Raw genomic sequence first — 24,467 nt, forward strand, 5'->3', positions numbered from 1 at the left:
TCTGATGCATCCTGCACCGCAGGTGCAAAAGTTTCGCTTAATGCAATCCGGCGAGGAATGCCGATGCGATTTTTCTTCAAAGTTGCTCTATCAGGGCGAGTCTTGATTGACGGGCTGCTCGAAGCGTGGCGTAGATTAATTCTTTGATTAGAAATTATTATTCTATTATCGCGTTTGCTACTATTGTGTATCTGGTTTCTTATAGAAAGCGTTTGAAAATTTTACTAAACGGATAATTCGACAAAATTACAAAACGTTTCAAACATTTAATGATATTCTAACTTAGTCGAAAATATTTGTTCAGATGATGAAACACACGATTGCTGCTGTTCTAATAACCGATGTTTGGACAATCGAGGCTAACATTCTCCTCTTACAACAGAAATATTCAGAATCACTACGTCATCGTTTTATAATACGAAGGTAACCAGATTTTTTTATAAAGAAACACCTCTAGGAATCCCCGAATAATTACAATCCAGCAGCGTTACGAAACCTGCCTGGCAAATTCAATAGTTGTACGAAAAGAGGGTCATAGATCAACAGAAATCCCCGAATGATTCATTCTGTGTCCACATTTTTAAAAGTGTATCTCTTTCTACTTTCACTTACGGTCGATGCCCTTTCCATTTGCCCAAAAAAATCCCCGAATATCTTCGTCATCGTGGTTTCGTTCCAGTAAATCGTCCGATAGCCCAATTCTGAGCAAATACCAGTCTATCGGTCAAAGATAGACGCGTTTCGAACGAAATTTTCCATGCAACGTGACAATTTCTATAGACGCGAATGATATCGATGGCGCTAAGCTCCTCCGTTGAAGCATGCTTTCTTCTGATAAAAGGATGAAAAAACATCGATAAACTGGATTGATCGGTAATAATAATTCGTTAGACTAGGTGGATCGTACAGAGGCCCGATTACATTGTTACGGGTTAAAGAAACGAGATAACAGGGTCGATCGCGTTCAATTGAACGACGATTTTCTCATTCAGATCACATTCAATTGCGTGACCCCGCTCGTAAGAGCGATCGTTCGGCCAACACATATCCGTGGCCGTGAACGACCGGACACATCGGGTTATTTTTCTTTCCTTTCCTGACTTACCCTTCCCGGGACATGTCCTGCTACCTCGACATTTCGTGATACGAATCGTTGACGAAGTTTATGGCCTGTCTACCTTCGTACAGGTCGAACTGTTTCTAGAGTGATTTAACACTCTGACGGCCGGTGACATTTCAGTACACGGATTTTTACTTTGTCAGTTTAAATAGAGAACAATTACACAAGTCGTATATTTCTTATTTTAATATTAGCACGGTGCAAAAAACGCGATAAACGCTTGTCTGTCAAACACGATGGAAGTTGATGGAGTAATCGTTCCCTGGATGGATAATTGCAAATTAAAAAGGTTGTAGCGAAATATACATCAATTAATGCATCAATTAATTCTGAGTTATCATTTGTCTAAACTGCTGATGCAAGGTTTTTCTCTCCTTTCATTAGGCAATCAATATTATTACCTGATTTGCGTTATTTAATAACAAAATCGCAATTCAGGTTAATTGCATCCTGTTAATGATTTGAATAATCGTTAATACGACTTCACAGGAAGCTGACAGTTTCAACGAACCTCGTCGCAGTAAATGTGTTTGCTTTATCTCGTCGGAGTTATTATGTAGATCACGATGTTTATGTTAACAGGTTGAACTGTCGTTGGAGAACCAGTTTTGCAACAAGGGAAAATCTTTATGCAAATCCCAACGGGGACCGTGCACAAATGACTGAATCCAGTGATTTGCTTGTTGTCTCGGTAAATAGTTTTGCATAATCAACGCCAAATCCAGTGTTTATTAAACCGGCCGACAACTGCTAATTACATGCAAAATACAGAGGCATTTGAACAGTGCGAATTCCTGTAGCACCCAGCTGGAACGAAGTGCAATTTTATGCACTTGATGGAGGTGGTTAAACTTAAGCTTTGAAATTAAGACTTAGGATTTTTAATCCTTGCTTTGCGGTATGCTTTTCTATAGATAACAAAAATCTGTCCGGAGGATCGGCGACGGACGGTGGGTACTTAGTAAAATGCATTGGCGATGAATCCGTCATCGTATCCCAATGACAAGATGGTGCATCTCACCGATGCACCCAGACCATCCTCTGTGTCTCCAACTGGAAGCAGTTTCGATGAAACAACAAGTTGATGAATCTTCCGATTCTCTTATCGCGTTCACGACGAATAACAGTCGGAAATAAAAAGTGATCGCGTGGATCCACGTTGACAATCAGATCGGTGATTGCTTCCAGCGACGATTATTTAAAAAACCTGAAGATGGCGGGAGCTTTAATCATTGTTTGCTTCACTAAACTCTGTTCGATCGCCTTTCTTTGCTTTCCCAACGATCGTGTTTCCTTTATAAAGCAACTTCCTTCCTCGGCACTTCTATTCGTGGCGGACAGTGAGCTCCGATCGTCGCATCGTTAAGAAATCGTGAGTGAAAATAATTTCATTTTCTTTTTGTACTGCGCTTTTCTCCGTGCAACATTGGGACTCGTTCATTTGGATCGTTCGGAGGAATCGATCGGTCGAGAACATTGCGTGTCGTTGAATCGAGGATCTCAGCTTGAGTAGCGTGTATTGTTTCGCGATTGTCGCACGCGATTATATCGGGGTTATTAGAAACTCTTTGTTTCACGGCCGTTTCGAGATTCGTGTGAATTATTCACGGCTTGATTCATTTTCTCTGCTTGAAGAATCATTGAAGCGGCTGATGCATCCACAGCCTTGCAAGAAACGTAAAACGAAGGCGTTCCGGAACTTATATCATAGAAATGGGATTGATTTTTAAAACGATCGTTTGTTTGCTAAAATTCACATCGATTCGAGAAATTAGAATGACAAACGAAACACGGTTTAATATTAAAAACAAGTCGAATGGTGATTCTTTTATTCGAGCATTCGATTCGATCGTTCAATCGAACGTATTGAATTTGTTTGATCTGTTCCTATCTCCAGACAATTTTATCTGAAGTGTTTGGACGTCATCAGCATGGCTGAATTCGCCAAATTTTCTTGAACCGTGCAAGACAATTCAAAAATTTTATTAACGACACCGTCGCTCGAGTCTGCTATTAACATTCGTTTCGTTTTGCAATAAAATAATCGCGAATCAATTAATCGATAGAATTTTTATACGATGTAAAACTTGAGAATATTATCGACACGTGCTTTTTTAATCAGCAAACATGCAAGTTGAAGGGGTGAAAATAGGATTAAAAAATGAAATATTATGAATGAAAGATTAACCCTTTAACTGCGGGTGTGGTATATAGACAACGTCAATTTTTGCTAATATTACCACTAAAATAAAAATAAAATAAATAGAATAAAAAAATCCTTTTAAAATAGAATATCACTTCAGTAATATAATTTAAAATTAGAGCGATCGGCCGTGCTAAAAGTACCCGCAGTTAAAGGGTTAATGCGAATAAACGAGCAATAAAATACCATAAAACTGTTCCATGTCTATTTAAGGTAATATCAATAAAAAGAATGAGGAACAGTACATACGGAGTATGTATTATCTTCAGAGAAATGTTTACCATTGAAACAGATTGCAATATGAAAGATATAAACCCTCGGGTGAATCTCGTAGTATCTCTTTTAATTTATGTATTCACGTGCTTTCTGTCGTCTCTTGCTATAAATAAATTCGTTTCTCCCATTTCGTCCCTCGCGTGCAATTGAAATATCGTACCAGTGATCGACAGAATAACAAAATAAAAAAACACGTTCGTGTAAAATGTATTTTCTCGCTCCGATTTGTTGTTCTATCGTCAAATTAAAGCGGTTAAATCATTTTCGAGTGTAACGGATCAATCGGATAACTCGAAACGAGCCGATAATTAGAATTTAATTCTTGATCGGCACTCGAATCGCGCTCCGATTGTCGCGTTATCAAGGGCCAAGTGAAACAAACATATTCCCCGGATGATTTTACGAAAAAGAGGGGGTCGTTCGTACACATAGACACGTCGAAACACATTCTTGGACAACGTAGAGTACGCGTACGTTATATAACGAATGATCGAGGACCTATATTACAGGTGTTTCTTAAAGAAAAGACCATTTTAACAAAGTGCGCGCTCCTTGTCGGTAAGTGGTCTTGTTATTTCTTATCTATCTCTCATCGAACCGGTGAAATTTCATTAGGTCATTTTCATTTCGTCCGCGTTCGATTTATTTTCCATTTCGTTCACCCTTATCCGACACGAGTGAATAGATTATCGGCAACTATCGTGTCGTCATCGGGATCAGTTGTTCCGTAGAAGTGTGACGGTGGGGGGACACTTAAACAAAGGTTTATCGTTTCCTGAAGAGTTTTAGATTTGACGAAAAATCGGATTCAAAGGGGAAATTTACTCGAGAGGATAACTCGTGATTGACGATATCGGTCGCCGGTTGAAATTTCCTCATCAGAGACAGAATGATGTCAGAATCGAGGGTGATTAGTGAAGAAAAACTTATTTGTTCATAGTACCCCTTCATTTGATTATTACAAAATTATATCACGTTTCGACAAGAGTAAATATTTTTCTTCACCCTAATGATTAGAAATTAACTAAGACAATTTTCCATAGAAAATTTTCCTAATCTCCTTTCATGCCGACTCAGCGGATAGTTTGTGAAACGTGTCGATAATTAATCATTAATTTTATACTCCACCTTGGAATGTTATCAATATTCCAGGAGGTGCAGTGATTTTTAGAAACAAGGTATTTCGCGGTTAAGATATGAATAATGAATCCTCGGAATCATATCTGCTCGTGAAATTTAGGGCTTTTAATGATCCTTGGATCACACGTTTATCTCGTCACGTAGAGAAGACAGGATCGCGTTCCTGGTTCGTCGCGTCATCAAGATCAATTCCCATTCTCCTCGCGATCTATGACGTTCAAACGTGCTACGCGATCAAACGCTTTCGTAGATTCTTACTTTTTCCGATTAAGGTTATCGTGGTACCGTTCACTTCGTCGATGATTCTTCCCCGTTCGTATCAATCCCCGTTGGAAATTTTCGAGTTTCACGTTGCATGAACATTTCTTCTCTTGTTTTTTGCTTCGTTCAGCTACGCGATACAACTCTGTCCTGCCCTCTTTACGGCGAGATTACTCCAAAGTTTCAGCACGCTTTTCACGATAACCGAACTCGACGAACCACGTCATTGGCAGTCACTGATAGTGAATGCCATCGGATCGCAAAATAACAAAATATGTATGAGATTTTTCTGTGACAACGAACGCTGTTGGCTGAATGAAATTTTTCCCCCTTTCTTATCTTATTCATTTCTTCCATTCTAGATTTTTATTTATACGAGCGAGGCGCGGTTCTTTTTTATTAATCATGGATGTAATATTTCTTTCGTTTTTTGAATAAAATTTTTTAATTTTGCGCATCATATTAATACGTTTTTATTAGAATATAAGACTGATGCATGTAAATATGAAAATATCGCGGTCTTTGTTTTTCAACCTACGTTGTTATTGGCATTTTTATTGTTATCAGAAAGACCGTGTTCGCAGAAGTTTGACCAGCGACTGTGGTTTTGTACGAGTACCGAAACGATTGATAAACTAGCGCGAAATTCAACGAACGAATATTTCATCCATGAATCTCCTTTACTCCTACTTTTTCAAACGTTCACTGCCTTATCGGACGATAAGACAAATGAGAGACTCTCGAACCATAGATAATCGATCAAGCGATTTGCGAAATTCTTTTGTGATTTCTCTCTCCGATGTGCGGCGATAGAACAGCGACACGTTTTTCGTAACAAGATTTTTATGTAATGGCAAGATAAATATTTGTAAATGAAAGTGGAAATAATTCTCCTTTAGATTGGTTATGAGTTCCTGGTTTCATTTTTCGTAATTCAATTATTTTTATCCGAGGCTCGTTAATGATCGGAATTTACGTTCACGAGTTTGTTTAGTAGATAGCGATACGAGTAAATCAAATCATTTCGCGATTTCAAAGATATAGATTGAGTTTGATTTTCAATTAAGATTTGATCCATTTGATAATAGACAATCAATTAGTAAGTGAAAAAGAAAAGATCTTGAAATGCAATTAAAATGAATAACGTTGTAACAATTGTTTAAGCTTCCAAGTTACCGCAACTTCTCTTTATCCGCGAATAAATATTACGAGCAGTTGAATGAGATTCGAAAAAAAAAGGAGATGAATTATGTAATATCTTCTACGGAAAACGTTTGATATAACATTACAATACTTATCTCGTAATCGAGTATTATTGCAATAGTATCGACGATTGTTTATGAGCTTGAACAACTGTCAAGGTTTCCTACGATCGAATACGCATGCTGTTGTTCGACAAACAAATGATCTAAAACAACAGTATTAAGACATTATCTGCCATTGACAGATGCGTATATGGGATATTTTGTAACATAAATATGGAACGTTTTGAGGTCTGCCACAATCAATAATTGAGAGAGGAATTTTTTTTTCAATTTACGATCTTATTAGTATGAAATTATTCATGCAAGATATTAAGGGGAATGATCGCATTCTGAATAATTGCAATTATGGCTAAATTGGTTAAACGTTTCTTCTATTGTTCGTTCTTTTCGCACATTATGGAAGCAGGAACGAAAAACAGTTTCCGGTGTTAAGTTCCTGCTCCAGTAGCATCTCTCGTTCTTTTTGTATTTCGAACAACGTAGCCTTCGGGTAATCCCAGGATTCTAGAAATCAATTATCTCGTCGACACGTTCTGAATGAAAACGATTCAATTACAATAACGTGACAGATCTTCCTTTCCTTTTAAATCCTTAATATACTTTATTAAGGATTAAGGAGTCTCCTTAAATCTTTATTTTACTGAAGCTTACAAAGGATCAAGTTTAATCAGTAGAAGAAGAATCATTTTTCTTTCTCTGTCCAATAAAACTTTTTATAAGTTTTTATAATAATTTATCCTTCTTCTTAAATCTCCATTTTGTTTGGGAATTTCTTTTATACGATTATTGTACATCTGTACAAATACGTCAAAGCAAAGAGCAATGAAAAATTCGGGGATCTCCTTCGACATCGTACACTTGTCGTCACCCACTGAATGAAACGTAGAATTATTGAGTTAATATAAAATTTCAATCATTTGTTTGCTCAGACAATATCAAGCTCTTGTAATTTCATATTTTTTGTGATTGTATATTGTGCAATTCTATATATTATTTTTGTTATATCGGAAAAGAGATTACCGGGAGGATTACATTTGAAAGTTTTCATAACAAACGTTACAGGATAATCAATTTTCAAACTGAAATTATTATGCAATACAAAAGCAGAAATAAACTAAATAATACTGGTATACAAAGTTAGATACCAGAATTACGAATATCGAACCTACCAGCTTTTTATTACATTTTGCAACCTTTCATCCCCTAAAAAATCCTACTCCGAAAAAGTTACATTACTCGTTGGATCTTTTCGAATCCCTTCTGTCTGAATATAATCCTGTTGGCAGACGTGCGTGAAGGCAACAACCAGCATCCCTTTCGCGAGGGTATTGATTTTTCTCTCAACGTTAGGGGCGGGAAATAAAAGAAGAGAGGTTCGCTCGGTTCGTTGATTTAATCCTTCGCAGCGCCGTTCCAAAGGTAATATACATTGAATCGCAATAAAGATACGGTAAAAATCTAACTTGAGATATAGATACGATACACGGGTGAAAAAGAAGATAGATTGCACTCGAAGGACGTATCGACGCAGTTATTGGGCGATATTGAAGTTCGATCGAAGAGTTACGACAAGAGGACACCCTCTTATTTCTTTTCTGTTATCGTATCAGGCAGGCATGGAATTTCCAGAAACTCTCATTTATAAAGCACTTGTAATTTTTCTTTTTTAAAAGTTATCAACATTTTTATCGATTAGTCATTAACGTTAAGAATTTTTTCCTCAAATGATAATTTGATGTTGATTAGAATTATTGATCTTCACATAAGTTGCTTTGCAACAGAAACAAGCAGGAAGAACATTTAGTCAGATTAGGATCGTTGTCCTACATTCTGACAAATGAATTCCTAGAAAGTACTGTTATCAATTCCGAATACTTTCCACGAGGAAAATATTCATAAGAATACTTTCCAACCCTTGGAAGATAAATGTCTTCTCAGGCATTTGTACCAAGTTCCCTAGATACCATATATCAAACTTACAAATGTAGGAAATCGTGAAAAATAGGGGACCGGAAATCGAATTCTAGTCTTTCACATTGTAGCTATCTTGTTGACATCACTTAACTCTAATTCATATTGGCAAAGTAAATAATAGAGCATGCTAATACAAATAATTTCCACGTGTAATCTACTATTCCACCTTTTCTATCCTCGGTACTCCATCAATCACTTGTCAAATTCTTTGCATTAACATAATGAGTGACTTTTATCACTAGTTTTTATTCTACCAACGTAAACTCCATTTTAGTACTATATCAATCATTCGATACAGAATTCTCCCTACTACTGCCTGTACACTTTATCATTTACTTTATCACTGACTCCTAGGTTTCATTACAGAGTCCGGAGGTTCCAGTCTTTCATGATTAATTACTATCCATTAAAATTCAACTTCTGGTAGGCTAATATAGACTGGGCAGTCTTTCACCTCTAGATCTTCAACCCCAACGAGGTACTTAAACTGCACCCTCCCCAGAAGAATCGATTGACTTTCTCCAAAATGTGAAAGTCTTTCATTTAGAAATTCGAATGTCTAATTATTACAATTAGTACAGGCTTCCTAAGTCTGTAAGTCATAACCTAAATCACTATCATAGAAGGGTTAAATGATCGCGAGGTACTTCGTGACATCACGAAGGGGGTGAAACTCGATTGTCGCGTTCAACCCCCTAATCCCGGTCAGTCGGAGAATCGATCGACGATCTCAGCCGACCTTGACACTATCGTTGCAGGGTCGAGGACTCGTTGGGACGGTCGTTGCATTTTCTGACAGAAGAGGAGTAGAGGGACAAGTTCGAAGCCAGTAGAACGAATCGGCGTTCGTTCGTAAAAGTAGAGAAGGGAGAGGAGGTCAGCCGTTTATCGAGCGAGCTTACCGAGCTAACGAGGAACAGAGATAAACTGAGAGAAGGAGAGCGAGCGAAATGGCCCCCACCTACAGCTACGAGGAAATAGAGGGGCGCTCGTATAAGTATGCCTACAGCCCTGTACCAGTGAGTTCCTCTTCAGCAGTGTACGATTCAACCACCCTTGGAAAACATCCCGTCGATATTGGTGCCGGTTCGACGAGCTTTCGTGTATCAAACCGTGTGCAAGACAAGTGTCGTGCCTCAGAAATGGCGGAAAAGGGCTCGACGTTACTGCAATACGTCGCTGCTGCAGCAGGTAAGACCTACCATTCAACCCCTTCGCCCTGTCAAGCACACTTCTGCTCATAAATCATAGGAGAACTACTGGAATTTCACGAGGACTTAGGAATTTTTATTTTCTTATTTTCACGCTACTAATGAAAATTTTAGTAATATAAAAATTGACAGTTTCAATTATTTTTCAATGATTGGAAATTATTTTTAAGAAAATTTTATAATACACTCGCAATCAGTTAATATAAAAAGTAATAAAACTGTAGTTTCGATAATTTATATTATGTAATTATAGATCGTAAACTAGCAAGTGTCCTATGACTTCTGAGCGAGAATGCATTTCCTTGTCTAATAAAAATGCGAATGCAGTTACAACCGACTAGAATGAATGTTGCTAACTAAGAATTTATCTGTGAATATGAATGCCATGTGAATGATCGTGTTACGTGGAAATGAAAAGAACACAGTTGAATAAACAGTTCGATTCAAAAGAATTTGATGTTGAATAGTTTAATTTCTAAGCTAAAATTATCGAGTATTCGTTCTGTAAATTACTCATTTCTATAGCGGCACGTGCGTTCGGTCTTGGTAAGAGGGTTGCAAATCTTTCTGAATGAAAGCAGGGAGACACAATCGTTTAACGAACCCTATCCGCGTGGCAGGACTTCTATTTCTATATACGACCATCGGACTTTGGGGTTGGTGAATTCTATTCGAGCAATCATTAGAGATTTCAATACAACCCTTTCATTAGTGACAATGTTAAAACATGGATAACATATTCTTTGCAACGAGATATCTTTTATCACAGGTGTTTTTACGTATTAATTATCGTTTTAACATTTACACTCCATGTCTGCTATTTCGAAATATAAGCTTTCTGCACCGAACGACTTAATGAAGAACTATAATCGTCTTTAGTAGCGAAAGGGGTGATTTGTAATATACCAAAATTTCGATTTCAAGATTTCAAAATTGTTTTGGGGTTTTTACTGAAGTACAAGTTATCAAAATAAAATGTTTGTATGATCGTAACTGAATTGATAAGTTAATCCGCTTATGAAATCTATTGAATCTTCGCAATTTGTGAATCATTGATACTATCGCTAATAATTTTTATTTCTAAGATACGGATTAGATAAACGCGTAATAAATTCCTATAAACTTAGAGAGGAGAACTGTAGAAAACAAATTATATAATGCTTTCTTTCCGCGATGCATAAAGCATCACTGAAAAGAAGAAAATTCAATAATTGGAAAAGTTTTATAAATTTTATAACACTTCATAAAATAGGACTGTCATAAAAAATTTAATTTTCTCATTTCTTAATTACTTGGTCAAATTGGCTATCGGTAAACACAGTGTCGAAGAACGTGTCAAATGAAAGAAAATTTCATTTCAATCAATTAGAATATCAAATTCGAACGACAATGCACCGCTCATAATCATTTATTTCTAAATAAAGTTACTGACGTTGAATTGAATTTATCCGCGCGCGATACCACGTGTCGCACTTTGACGTATCGATAATTACACGTGACTTAGTTCCTTAGAAAAATTTAATTTCGTTGACGAAACAGCCTCACGTGCGATCTAATTCGAAAGCAACACTATAAAAATGGGAGCAACAAACTTGTTGACGCGACAAGCATCGACGTTTTGCAAACAGAAAGCAATATAAACAAACACGTGCGCTGTGATTTTGCAATATTATATTGTGCTAAGTTTGGACCAAAATTTCGTCACAACGTTTAAAAAATATAAAGTTCACGTTTCCGTTTTGATGAGAGGTTCGCGTGTTTCTTTAAAATAATATACAGGTTTAAAATTGACGTGACTCCGTTTCTACCATTCGAATTTCACTGCAAACTTTGAAAATACAGAGAAATATATCACTCTTATAAATGTAGCAATTCGGTTCATACTTTTGTAGTCAATTTAAATCGTTGGCTTCGTGACAATAACAATTCATCGAAAAATCATTCTAATTACGGTGAAAGAAAGAAAATTCTTCGCGTTAAGTGAGCATATTCATAAAAATAAATATCCTTTAAAATTATCCACGATTTCGACGATAAAAGCTAAGTATATATCATAGAATTCTCGTGGATAGTAAGAATCACGTGTGGCATGAGTTGTCGATCAAAGAGGATGGATCGCTTGGATCGCGGAAAAGACACTTGGCACTGCATCGCAGAAGCGATAGAACTCTAATAAATCATCTTAACAATCACACAACATGCAACACATTTGTATTCACGATGATACTTTGGGATCAAATTTAATGCAACTGTAACATGGTACAGATTATGCATTTATTATATTTATTTTAGTTGATGCGAAGATTAGAATTTTGATAAATTCATCAGAATTCTGATAAAAGGAGCTAAAAATATGAAAGTTTTTATTGTGTTTACGAATTGGTATTCGGTTCTCAGAAGACGGGTCGCTGACACAGTGACAATTGAAATTCAATTTTAGATTCCATTTCATTTACATTTCCTAAGTTTTAGAGTATTCCTATGGAACTCGAAATCATTTCGAATTAGAAATGAATTGATTCAATATATTACTAGTATATGAAGCTATTCGACAATGAAACATCGCGTTGCAAGTTTATTAATAATCCCTAACATTCATTAAATCGTCACTGGCATGATCGAAGTCGTCCAATTTCCCAAAGCTATTCTTGGAGACTTCCCACCACGAACATCGATACATGTTTCACCCTCGAATTAGCGAGCCAATTAATTGATTAATTAAATTTACACCGACTTTCACAGTGGTCTGACCACCAGTTACGTAATTCTCTCATTTTTATCACTGATTCATTCCTGTATCGTTCGATGTTCCTTGCACTTTATCTTTGGACATGTCATCGTGCATGTAAATGAACAGTAACATTAAATGATGAAATTGGTTCGTCATTTTAAAATGGATGTATTGAAAATTTGATGAAATTGAGAAGTTGGTGTTCTCAGGTGAAGATTTATTGCTGTTGCGCAAATCCATCAATCTTAACGAGATATTTTGTTGATTGATTATGATGAATTAAGTAATTATGAATTAATCTCTCTTACGTAACATCGTCAAAGTCCATCTGTATTATTAAACTGTTGTAATTTATCAGAGATCGAAATTTATCAAAATAAAAATATACTGGATCGGTGATGGGAAGCAGCGTTCAAAAAAGAAAACAATTTTTGAACAAAAAAAATGAAAGTAGAGAACGAAGGTCTCAGGTAACAAAGTTCAAGCATGCAGCATCGTTGAGAGGAAAAGTCAACGAGTTGCTTGACGAAAATAACATGGTGTATCTTTAACGCGTTTATCCGCGACACCTTTCGTTGCGACAGAATCACAGTGGGCGAAACACGAAGAAAAGGGTTAATTACAGAAGCGGAGATTGAATAGAAAGAAAACTTTCGTTTCGCGTAACAGGAAGCGGTGACATTTCACATGGGATTGTGTCATCGATATGAAGATCTAAACAACAATTGTCACGCGGGACTGTTGTAGTTATGAAGCTAATAAGGATGTAGTTTGAACCGATTGCGATCTTTGCCGGTCGAGATTCAATTTAGTGAATACCGGATGCGAATCGTTTAATATTCGCCGCATTCGAGGACACGACGAATCTCTCTTTGCACGTAGATCGTTTGCTCCACGAGTCGTCCTTCACACGCTTGTCTTTGCGTTTTTGACCGACTTATTATTCTATTCGACGAAGTTTCACCTATGCATTCGGTATCAGGTGTATTAATTGATATCATCCATCGATCAATTCCAGAGTTATCAGAAGATCTTCAAATTCAGTCTCCTCCAGCATTAATTTTAACGAAAATTGACTTGATCTGTTAATTGATTAGAGTTTCACTCATTTGTTTCGGTCGACCGATATTGTTATCAATGCTTTTCGTGAAACAAGTCGTACGTCCTTCGTTGCTTCGAGCTCATTAAATTTCACCATTGAAACGACAAACAAAGTGGTCGTTAAGGCTGCTTTACTGCGACAAGACGTGCTACCAGGTGATTTGCATTCCGTCGTCGCGAAACACCTTGTTTCTCAAACATTTGCCGCGCGATTTAACTCGCTCGATCTTCGTCGACTACGAAAGATCGTTAAATTACATCACGAGAACTCTGACAATGGGAAGGTTTTTGCGATTCTTTCGATTAAGGGCTTTTATCTTATCCGACAAACGGTGGATAATTTTTTCATCCAGTTAAGTATTTTACGCGACGAATCTTATGATATAATGTGCCGATAATCATGAATGATTACGTTTGATGAAGAAAAGTGGTACGATTAGATTCTGACGATTTGTTTCACTACCGATTCTTATTAGCCAGTTAAGTTGTTGAATGTATGACCAAGTATCGGCGATTTGTCGAAATCGATAACTCTATCGGAAGCTTTTACGAATTTAAGAGGAAAAACAATCTATCAATTTGGAAAATTTGAAAATTTATGAATGAAAATCTCAAATTTTCAAATGAAAAATTTCCAAATTCGATGATCGGTATTGTAAAGAGCCGATCAAAATTTTCTTGTAAACACGAGACACTGGTGGTCACGATAACAAACAGCTGTCTAAACTAGATAGGAGAAAATTTTTCGGTGGAGTCACGTTTTTTCTGTGCTCGTTCTATTTATCGTATCGCGATTGCTGAAAAACCACATCGGTGGGTGGTTCCATGCAGACTCGTGCTTTTTATCAGACGATTAAAACGTAAACACGAAACAGCGCAGATGAGTTTATCGTGGCTGATTCGGAGGTCGTACGCGATTAAATTCTTTCTCGCATATGCAAACGCGTCGTTCTTTCGTGTTACAGGTTTTCCGAACAACAATTTCTTTGTTCATTTTCCATTTCCTCGTTGCTTCCTATTTCCCCTATGCAAAACACTTGAAAGAAAACGAGAAAAAGGAGCAAATCTATGGCGATTACCCTGATGTAACGATTTTCAGCTATCAGCGCGATTTTTTTCGCGAATTATCTTAATACTCGATTTTTCTCTTCCTTTTTTCTTAGTAATTACGTCTTAATCGGGTTATTCATTCGACGCAGTAACAATTAACAGTCCGACGAATTAGAATACATTGAAACGGAAGGAAAAACAAATTTTTTCGTCGATATGAATGATAGACGATAGATAGATGTTTGAGATTCTAAAAATCATCAAACGAAGCGAACAATCGTGTAGTATAACATTTATCGTGTTATCGATCTCGATGATAATAATAAGAGGATTACAGCAAACAGAAGCGTAATCATCGTGAATTTTTTCGCGACGAAATTCCGAAGGAATCGTTTCCCAACCTGAACAAATAAATTGCACATCGATAGAAGAATCTTCTTCAGTCAAGAACTTCGCGGTTTAGAGTTCATCGACTCGCGTGAATTTTAAAACATTTTCGCCACTCTCTCTTGGAATATTCTCGTTGAAATCTCCCGAAACTTGGCCCCTCCGCCCCTTCGTACGATTACACAAAAGCAGATTTGCAAAGCGTTTCGTTATGAAATTCGTCTCGATTACGGTTTCGTCACTGGTGTAAACAAAAAATATTTATCGTAATCGCAGTATCGACGAAAAATGCTACTCGTTGCGAGAGAATTTCTCGGAAAGAGGAGGCGCCTGTTAATTATAAACACTATAATCTACTAGTTGAGCAATATTTACAATTTTCAAGACCAGGGATACGAGTTTCGAGCAGTGATTTGAGCGATAAATAAAGAATCAAGAATTTCGATCGTTACTTTAAATTCCACGATAACGACGTGTTTGCCCCATTGTCTCAAAGATGTTTTGTCCATCTGTTCGATCATCGTGGACTTTGTAATGATTCCCCAGGAAATATTTTTCTGGACACTCGACTTTGTTTGAACAAGAGTCAGAACGTGTCCACAGACGCGTGGGGTCGTTGGCGATCAAATAATAATTAAACACTTCTTTTTTCAATGAAAATTAGGGTCGCAGCCACCTTTTGTAGAGTACAAAGGGACTGGTATATACAGACCAATTAAGGAGACGAGTGTAATAATGAAGAGACTCGAGGAATAAAGGGTTGAATTAAAAGCGAATCACTGACAGACAGTGGTACAAAAGGTCATTGCACCCGAAAGTACCCATGACGCGTTTCGTTTCCGGTGACACTAATGGAACCGAGAGGTTGCAATGGATCATTCACCCATTGATTCAATCGCCCATCACCGGTGTCCCAAGACGATTCGTGCACACCCACCGAGCTATCACGCTGGTAATTCTGCATCGTTTCAATTGCATATCACCAGCGGATAATATTTCGCGAATAAGTTTTATCGAGAAAATTGAGTAATTTGCCACTTCAATTATCAATTGTCAGTAAAAACACGTGTCGATCCATTGTAAAATTCTGCTACCCATCGAGAATTTTTTGTAAAAACGTTTCTTTCGTGTTGACCACTTCAGAATAGCACGTAGCGTTAACAGTGATGTAATCTTTCTTCAAGTTCATGAAAATTCTTATCAACACGGAAATTTCCAATGTTTCTAGAACTTCAGAAGCTCCTTCTGCGTTACACACCCTCTTTTAATCTCTATTGTTAACACATTTCTATTTTTCTTTCCTAATTACAAACAATAGATAATTGAACAGTTAATTGTTGACAATGGCCTCTATTTTCTAGCCGATGGAAAAATCGTAAAGTTTCGATAAGAATGTTTGGATAGATGTAGTCTACGAGTTTCTAAGAAGTAAGGACTACCAAGTTGGAATTTACCGGATTAATAATCTAATGATTCACGAATCGTATCGGGGATTAAGGGAGTACGATATCTGGATCGATAGGTTTGTGTACTCGGCACGGATTTACTGCATTGCATCAAACGAAAGATTTTACATTGGTAGTCTGTCACCGTTCGTATCGCTGTTTATCTGGCTAAAAATCCAGGTTAAATGAAATGGTAGCTCGATAACGCATCGACGCGATTCGATTAAAGAAATCAGATTGATAGTGAAGATTATTCGTCGCCCTTTCATCCCTTTGGTATTCAAAGTTCTGATAAAATCACTCCAGACTAACGAAACTGATAGGGTAGTTTTTGTTCTTGTTTTTAAGATACAGATAATAGAGTTTACATGCCTCGTTGTAATTAATGGATCATTTGATCAAACGAGATAATCAGCACTTTCGTTTGCGATAATTAACATCGGCTTTATTACTTCACTGATTAAGTCCAATTAGGAGGTGTTGATGTTTTAAATATTAAGACATTTAAATCGTAAGAATTTCAAGATATTTTTTAATATAAAATGCTCCATGACTTCAGAGCGGAAACTCAAAGTCACGGAGCATGGTCGAGAGGTTCGTCCACCAGGAAAACTTACGACTGTCAAACGTAAGCGTAAAAACGACACGTTACGTTGCATCTAAGAGTAATATACGGTGTTTACGTAATCGACACGAGATTGCTCTTATATCATTCTATCGCGTGCGGTACCGGAACGAAAAATAAAAATACTATTGCGCGCTCGTTACGACGAATCGCGCGGTGATTTCGCGGCAAAAAAATCCACCGTCTTTCTATCCGATGAAGAATAACTATCAGCAAAATATAGCGTCTATCTGCATTGTCATTCCACTAGACTATTGTTAATTCTGGCAAGAATATAAAGTTTGCAAATTGTAGCAAGTTCAAGGACGAATCGATTCTATTTGCGATAAAAGTTAGCGAGACAAAAATGAATACAGATACCGGAGCACTCCAAATTACTCGTTAATTTGTATCGGCATGAAAACAGCGGTGTGGTAATCGGAACGTAACCACGGTCTCGTTTTTAACATTTGCGAAACGCGATTCAAGGATCCGGTCGAAGGCGTTTTCGCGTGCAAAGCAGTTTTGCGTGATCGCCAATTTTAGAGGCAGCCTTCAAAGATTTCCTCCACATCCATCGATACAGAAATGGAGGATCAGAGATACAAATTGTTCCATTCAAGAAAATTATCGTTGAAATTTTCAACTCGTAGCAAGTTGAAAGGAAATGATCAAAAATGCTAATTGATAGAATGCCAGTAGTACAACCTACAATAAAGCAATGTAACACGTATATCAATGATAAAATGATCCAAACATTTCATCACTCTTCCGAGACAATTCCCAGAACATTTTTAAAGTCACCTATTTTTTATTACGTGAACAATTTCGCAATGTTTTCTTTCTAAAATTGACTGTCGATCAAAAACACAGGAAGAACATTTTATCAAAAGATCCATTTTCGAATATAATACGATTGTTGCATAAAGGACAGCTGCTCCTGATGTATCTCATAAATAAACTAAACGAATTTATCTTCATTGTCTATGCGACAATAGAGAAGGAGACAGAATTACGCTTTCGATTAATTTACCTTCCCCCCGTCCGTTTGATTAATCGTTGTATAATGATAGGTTGTCGAATTAAAGTGTCACTTACGGGTGACAGAAACAGGAGAGAAGAGAAAAATAAAACGAGGAGATGATAAAAAGATGAAGGAAAAACTAGTGATTCAAGTGTTAGAATCGCGTTATCGTCGCGTTCCAATCTGACTGGACTAATAACAACGCGGAGGAGGCTGTAATACTAATCTGTACACACGTACATTCTTTAAGTAAATTATCGAAGACATTGTTTACTCGACCATTATCACGGTCCTTGATAATTATGTAATCTATCAATGAAACGAAAGAGACAGAGAGAGGGAAAATGATGAACGAGAGATAAACGTAGACTTCCATAGGCTCGTGACAAGCTGATAAGTAGATTTCAGCCGGTTCGAAATGGAAAAATTTCCTATTACAATTTATCTGTCGCATTGTCCACTATTTCTTTTTTTCTTTTTGCCTTTTTTCGTTCCCGTTATCGATAACGGCTGCGAATTATTCCACGATGCTGCCGTCTGATCAACGGAAAAGTATCGCGAACCGCGTTTTTATTACTGTTACGTCTATAATCTATTCAGAGCATTCATTGTTCTCGTTACGAAGCGCGGGCGGATAATAACGTATGTGGGTAAACGAAGATCGCCGCGAACTCGAGTGAAACGTGACTTGCGATTCACGCCGGAACCCTGGCCGTAAACTATCACGCGGAAAATTTGTACTTCGGATAAATCGCTCATTATCGTCGCTCCACGGTGCTTTATTTTCTCCGATCCTCCTTTGCTGCACGCCCGTCGATTGAAACGGGGCTAATCGATATTCATACGCGTACTGAAACGCCTCTGTACGATTCGCTTTCCAACGGGTATTCGATGATTCGAAGACATCGGTAGCGAAATTAATTGAAAAAAATCTTGATCTCATCGAAAATTTCTCATCTAATCTTTTTCTGATTTCAGCCAATCTTTGCACCGTCTCGGCTGGTGCTATGATGGGATGGACCAGTCCTGTCTTACCAAAACTAGCAAACTCAGTTGATGACAATCCGTTCGGTAGAGTAATCACCGCCGATGAAAACTCATGGATCGGTTCGTTAGTGTCGATCGGAGCGATGATCGGACCTTTCGTCGCTGCATACATGGCAGAAGGGTATTACACTGATGGTCATATTTATCCTTCATTATCGATCACCCGAACTGTCTTTACTAATCAATTTTGTATTCGATTAACGCAGATTCGGTAGAAAGCGAACATTGTTAGCCTCGGCGGTACCATTTCTGATCGGTTGGATCTTAATCGGTACAGCCCAAGTGGTAGTCCAAATGTACGTGGCTCGAGTTCTCCTTGGTTTCGCTCTTGGATTTGCATTCACGGTCGTTCCCATGTACTGCGGCGAGATAGCCGAGGTAAAACACCGTTTTCTATAGTAGATTATCAAAACGATCGTAAAGGATCTCATCATTCGATTGTAATTTGAATCCGAACAGACATCCGTCAGAGGAGCACTTGGATCCTTCCTGCAGTTATTCTGCACCGTTGGTCTCCTCTATTCGTACGCCATTGGACCGTACGTGCCGTATCTGGCATTCTGGATCTTGTGCGCCCTTGTGCCCATCATCTTCTTCGCTTGTTTCTTCACGATGCCCGAATCACCGATGTATCTGTTGAAAGTTGGCCGAAGAGACGAAGCGATCGCTGCGCTGGCCAGGTTGCGAGGCAAATCAGCGGCCGGTGTGCAGAAGGAAGCCGATGAAATACAGGTGAGTGCGTTCTTTATGGAAAAATAATTTACGACCAAAAGTGAACTGGTTCGGTCTGGCGACTGGAATAATTCTCGTTTATTTAATCGCGATAACGAGGAGGAAAGGTTTGCGGACACTTTGTACTTCGATCGCTAGAAGCGTGCTCTTAGTTCTCTTGTAACAATCAGGGTTATAAAGTGCAAATCTGCAGGCTGTTTATCATTATAAAAATGGAAGAAGTTATTCCGGTGTATGCTAGTCACGCGATCGCGGATGAATGGCGCGACCGCGATAAAAGGAGAGCATAGTTCGATTTTTACGAGCGCCCATAGAGTCTGTGAACCGTCCGGTAATAAATAGATGAAAAATCCGGAAATCTATGGATAAGTCGAGCCATAAACAGAGATTGCCTCGAAGTGTCATCGAGGCTGACGAGACAGCGAGAGTTACAATATGATATCGGTGTTCGGGTCACGTTCGCTGAACGAGGCCGGGGGTAAGGTCGTTCCTTGATCTGCCAATGGTAGCGACGATCCTCCAACGTGCCTCTATACGCTATTGAATCGCGTGGTCGAGTGACTAACTCGTCACGTGTCCCCATCATCGAGTGTCACGCGTAGTTTGATCTTTCGTTTTTGAACTCCGATTCGTTCGAAAATATATCTGTCGTTTGTTTTATTTAGGCGGCGATCGAGGAATCGTTCAGAGAGGAAGTCAAATTTACCGATCTATTCACGGTGAAGGCTAACGTCAAGGCACTGATCTACACCTGCCTACTCGTATCCTTCCAACAGCTCAGCGGTATTAACGTGGTGCTCTTCTACATGGAGGGTATTTTCAAGAGCGCAAAGGTACCCTTGGAAACGTCAATTGCAACCATCATCGTAGGAATAGTGCAAGTATTCGCATCCGGTGTCACGCCTTTGGTCGCGGACAGACTCGGCAGGAAAGTGCTGCTTATTTTCTCCGGCGTAGGCGAAATTCTCAGTTTGGTAAGTAAATCGAATTTAATATCTGTATCCTCCAATTTTTTAATCGGCCCGATATCGCAAAGTTATCTTCTATTTTGTAATTATTATCGCGAGATGAACAAAAAAAAAGCAATAGCTGTCAAAAAAAGCTTGAAAGAAAATGCTTGTTACACATGGAAGCCTCGTATAATGACAGCAAGATCATCAAAATGCATGATTGCTTGTATATCATTTGCAACGTGGTAATTAACAATCCACCCACGTTTTCGCTGAGTCTCACAGATTATGATTCTAATCGTGTTCAAGTCTGAATTGCGTCAAATTCTGAGAAGCTGGGATTCAATATCCAGAAATTTCACAAAAAGTAATCATTCTAATTATTGGACACATCATGCTGGTGCAGAAGGTCGCAGGTTCAGTGTTGGGCAAAGGGTGAAGGTCGCCCTTCCATACATCAGGACTTTAACTACTGCTTAATCAATTCCTTGCGCGTATCAGGCAATCGCGGTTGGATCTGATGCATTCGTATGCAACTCCTTTGATTCCTTATCACGCGAGGCAACAATTCGTTGGCCATTCTAAACACACCTCGATTGGAAACCCCCTCGTCCTTATTACGTCTATATTTTTATTTTTTCAAATCAAAGCTTCAAAATAAAACTAGGCCTCGATTTTCGGGAAAAAATTCAACGACGAATTTAATTGATATCTGTTAACGATAAAAGAGTTTCGTAACGAGCACGTTTGATCGCGGATGAACGCACTTTTCACAGCCTTGATCCACTGTCCGTCGGCGTAAGTTTCGTAGGTATTGCAAAATAGCGGCAACAAATCGATCGCGGCCTTGCAACATCTATTCAAATCGATTTATGTAACCTCTCGAATGTGACGGTGTGCGGATGCACTCCTGATGCGAGTCGCATTCCACTCTTGTAACACATAAACAGAAACAAGAACGAATACACCGAGGTCGTTGTGCATCTTCGTCAATTTTTCTGTGTTTTAATTATAATCCTCCAATGACCGCTACCGGTTCGTTCGTTATAAAGAAAAAAAAAAATGAATTTCCCAAGGAAGTGTCTATCACACAATGTAATCCCAATTTAATCCGTGTCGATGTGAAAAAATTTCCTGTTTGACGCGTGGTAATTGATCAATTACGCGCCTGGCGATCCCCGAGAGCGGAAAAAACATCACGATTCAACGACGCGATGATGGATCGATGAATTACAAAATTACCATGAATGATAATTAACCGCGTTCCAAACATTCCAACAGAAGATCGGTGTCTGTAACGATTACAAACGCGACCAGCTGCACGACAGACCGTATTAGTTTTTATTTTCTCGTCGTTAAAGGATTTACTGGATAATTACAGGGATACGAGGAGAATAAATGTGTACGATCCTGCGTACGCGTAACGAGACATTGACATTGATTTCTAATCACGGATCGGTGCAACAATCTAACACGACTAATTAAACACGACCTCATAATTCCACATGCATGAAGTCATCGAAACGAGCCGATCGTTTCCGTGTCGGGAATTATTGTTACTCGATCATAGTATCTTTGATCGAGAATCGTTGAACGATATTTGATGAACAAAACCATCGATAATTCAATTCGAATTCAACTGATTTGTCTAAAGTCCGAAGGATATCTAACTAATGATATAATTTCCTATTTCTAGGGAGCTCTAGGTATTTACATGTACCTGCAAGATGTCCAGAAGTCAGACGTGAGCAGCATCTCCTTCCTGCCGATCCTCTCGTTGGTGGTGTTCATCTCGACGTACAGCGTCGGCTGGGGTCCTCTTCCATGGACCGTGATGGGTGAAATGTTCTCCTCTAACGTGAAATCCAAGGCTTCCGGTATCACTGTATGCATGTGCTGGTTCCTCTCCTTCATCATCACCAAGTACTCCGACGATCTTCAAACCGCGTTCGGTAATTACATGCTCTACTGGGTGTTCGGCGTATTCTGTGTGATCAGCGTCGTGTTCACGATACTGGTGCTGCCGGAAACGAAGGGCAAGAGCCTGCAAGAAATTCAAGACGAGTTGAACGGTGTGAGCCCATCGATGACCGAGTTCGGTAATTCGGGCAAGAAATGAAAGCAGTATTACGGTACGTGGGGATGATATCGAACCTCGTCGTCGTCGATATCACCCCCCTGATACATCGAACCATTTGTTTTCTCCTTTCTAAGCGCATCTTCGTACTGCCAAAGACCGTGATCGCGGTTCTTGATCCTTCCGCGCGAAACGGATTCGAGACGAGTGGACACTGATTTAGGATCGTAGAAACGGGTCGGGGTCGACAACGCTCACCATTTTTAAGTATACACGCGTGTGTACATATTAAGTTGTATGCAGAGAGATGGAAGAAACGAGACAGCTTTGGACGAGTGTCCTTCGATTTTAAGCCCAGTTTCCATTGGTGTTAAGCGTTTAAAGATCGGTAGAATAGTAGAGCTAGAAGAAATAGAACGCTATCGCAATGGAAATTAGGCTTTCAAAGACAGTCATTCAAGTAAATGATACGGAAGGGTTAAAACTGTTGGATTTCGAACAAATTAAAACGACGAAAGATTGGATCGAATTTTCAATAATCGAACGACACTCGGAGAACTGTGATCTGTCCCGTTTTTGATCACGTCCGCGCAATAATAGTTTCTAAATGTATTTATTTCCCGACAAGCCGTAGCTGTTCAACATACGCGATGTTTCCTTTGAAATTAAGAGATTTAAACGATATCTAATAATATAATAACGCCCTTTAAAAAATCGTCGCAAGGTTCAAAGAACAGGTTCTACTGGATCGATCTTATCAGACGGAAAATCAATTCCAAGCTTCGAGATTACGAACAAAACAAAATCGTAACGATAATTCAGATTGATAAGTACGTCATCGAGCGTTCTCTCGTAAAATCGATGATTTGCACGCGGAAATTCCACGGATGCGATCGATCCTTATCTAACAGCGAGCATTGAAAAATGACGCAGTTGGATCTTTTTTTTTTCCTTTTTCGAAGATCATCGCGTGTGTCGAAGCGAGGCAATGTTTCTATGATGTGATTAGGAAGACTAAGTAAAGTTAGGAAACCTAGAAGATACAGACGAAAGAAACTATATTCCTATTTTACACGCGAAGATTCATAGAAAGATATGTTCCTAAGCGAAGAGTTTCTTGACAATTTTGAAAAATAGATGGAATTGATTAGAGTAGTAAACGATGAGAAGCAATATTTTTCTATATCACTGAAATTCACCAAAGTGCATGTTTCAGAAATTAGGAATTCTTTTAGTAATTCCAGGTAATTAATAGTATTCTATGATTCGTTTAATAAACAGGAAATGGTGTGTTCAAACGAGATATAGGAGCTGAATCGACGGTGTATTTTACGTTTCTTCATTCGTTTTTCTAGTTGCTTAGAGATACACTTCGTAGTATTTTTTGTTAAGAACGTTTCCTTATATCCTTCGAGTGCAAAGAGTATTTCACGAGGATCAGTGTATCGTACCTTTAGGTTTAACGCAAGTTTTTAAGCATAATGTTTATTACATTACTATTAGCAACGCGATTTCTTATTCGGAGTATTGTTTCTAGAGTACAGTTTCAATCAAACCGCGAGTGTCCTATCGTTCTTTTCTATTTAAGCGATCCAGCAACGGCTGTACTTATCAAACTCAGCTACGCACCAAAGATCCTAAGTATCCACCTTTAATTAACTCTTTACGAGAAGAGTCCAGAAAACAATTCGTTATCTTAGAAAATAGAAATCTTCAGAAATAGCAAAATGTTTCTTTCTCCGTAAAGGGTTGAAAAGTGTTATTTTTTGGATCAGTGATACACGCGCACACAAGAGTTTTTATGTAGTAATAATACGTAGCGACACAGTTGTATTTCATTTACATTTGCGTTTTGTAATTTTAAAGGAT

At 38.3% G+C, this 24,467-nt stretch overlaps 1 protein-coding gene across 4 annotated transcripts; it reads left to right on the forward strand.

Moving 5' to 3' along the window:
- The first annotated feature begins 2,373 nt into the window (after nt 1–2,373).
- LOC117600649 (facilitated trehalose transporter Tret1) lies at nt 2,374–23,555 on the forward strand. Of its 4 annotated transcripts, XM_034316354.2 has the most exons (8): nt 2,438–2,492; nt 8,606–8,717; nt 8,998–9,430; nt 18,771–18,960; nt 19,046–19,217; nt 19,299–19,571; nt 20,237–20,545; nt 22,218–23,555. In XM_034316354.2, the coding sequence occupies exons 3-8, from the start codon at nt 9,190–9,192 to the stop codon at nt 22,638–22,640; spliced, it is 1,608 nt and encodes a 535-aa protein (XP_034172245.2). In that variant the 5' UTR covers nt 2,438–2,492; nt 8,606–8,717; nt 8,998–9,189; the 3' UTR covers nt 22,641–23,555. The 4 variants fall into 4 exon arrangements, with proteins under 4 accessions (XP_034172247.2, XP_034172244.2, XP_034172245.2 ...); XM_034316353.2 differs by lacking the exon at nt 8,606–8,717 and having other exon boundaries at nt 2,375–2,492; XM_034316355.2 differs by lacking the exons at nt 2,438–2,492; nt 8,606–8,717 and adding an exon at nt 4,140–4,157.
- The last annotated feature ends 912 nt before the right edge of the window (nt 23,556–24,467 follow it).

The sequence above is a fragment of the Osmia lignaria genome, chromosome 16, assembly GCF_051020975.1.
Source record: "Osmia lignaria lignaria isolate PbOS001 chromosome 16, iyOsmLign1, whole genome shotgun sequence".
NCBI classification, from domain to species: domain Eukaryota; kingdom Metazoa; phylum Arthropoda; class Insecta; order Hymenoptera; family Megachilidae; genus Osmia; species Osmia lignaria.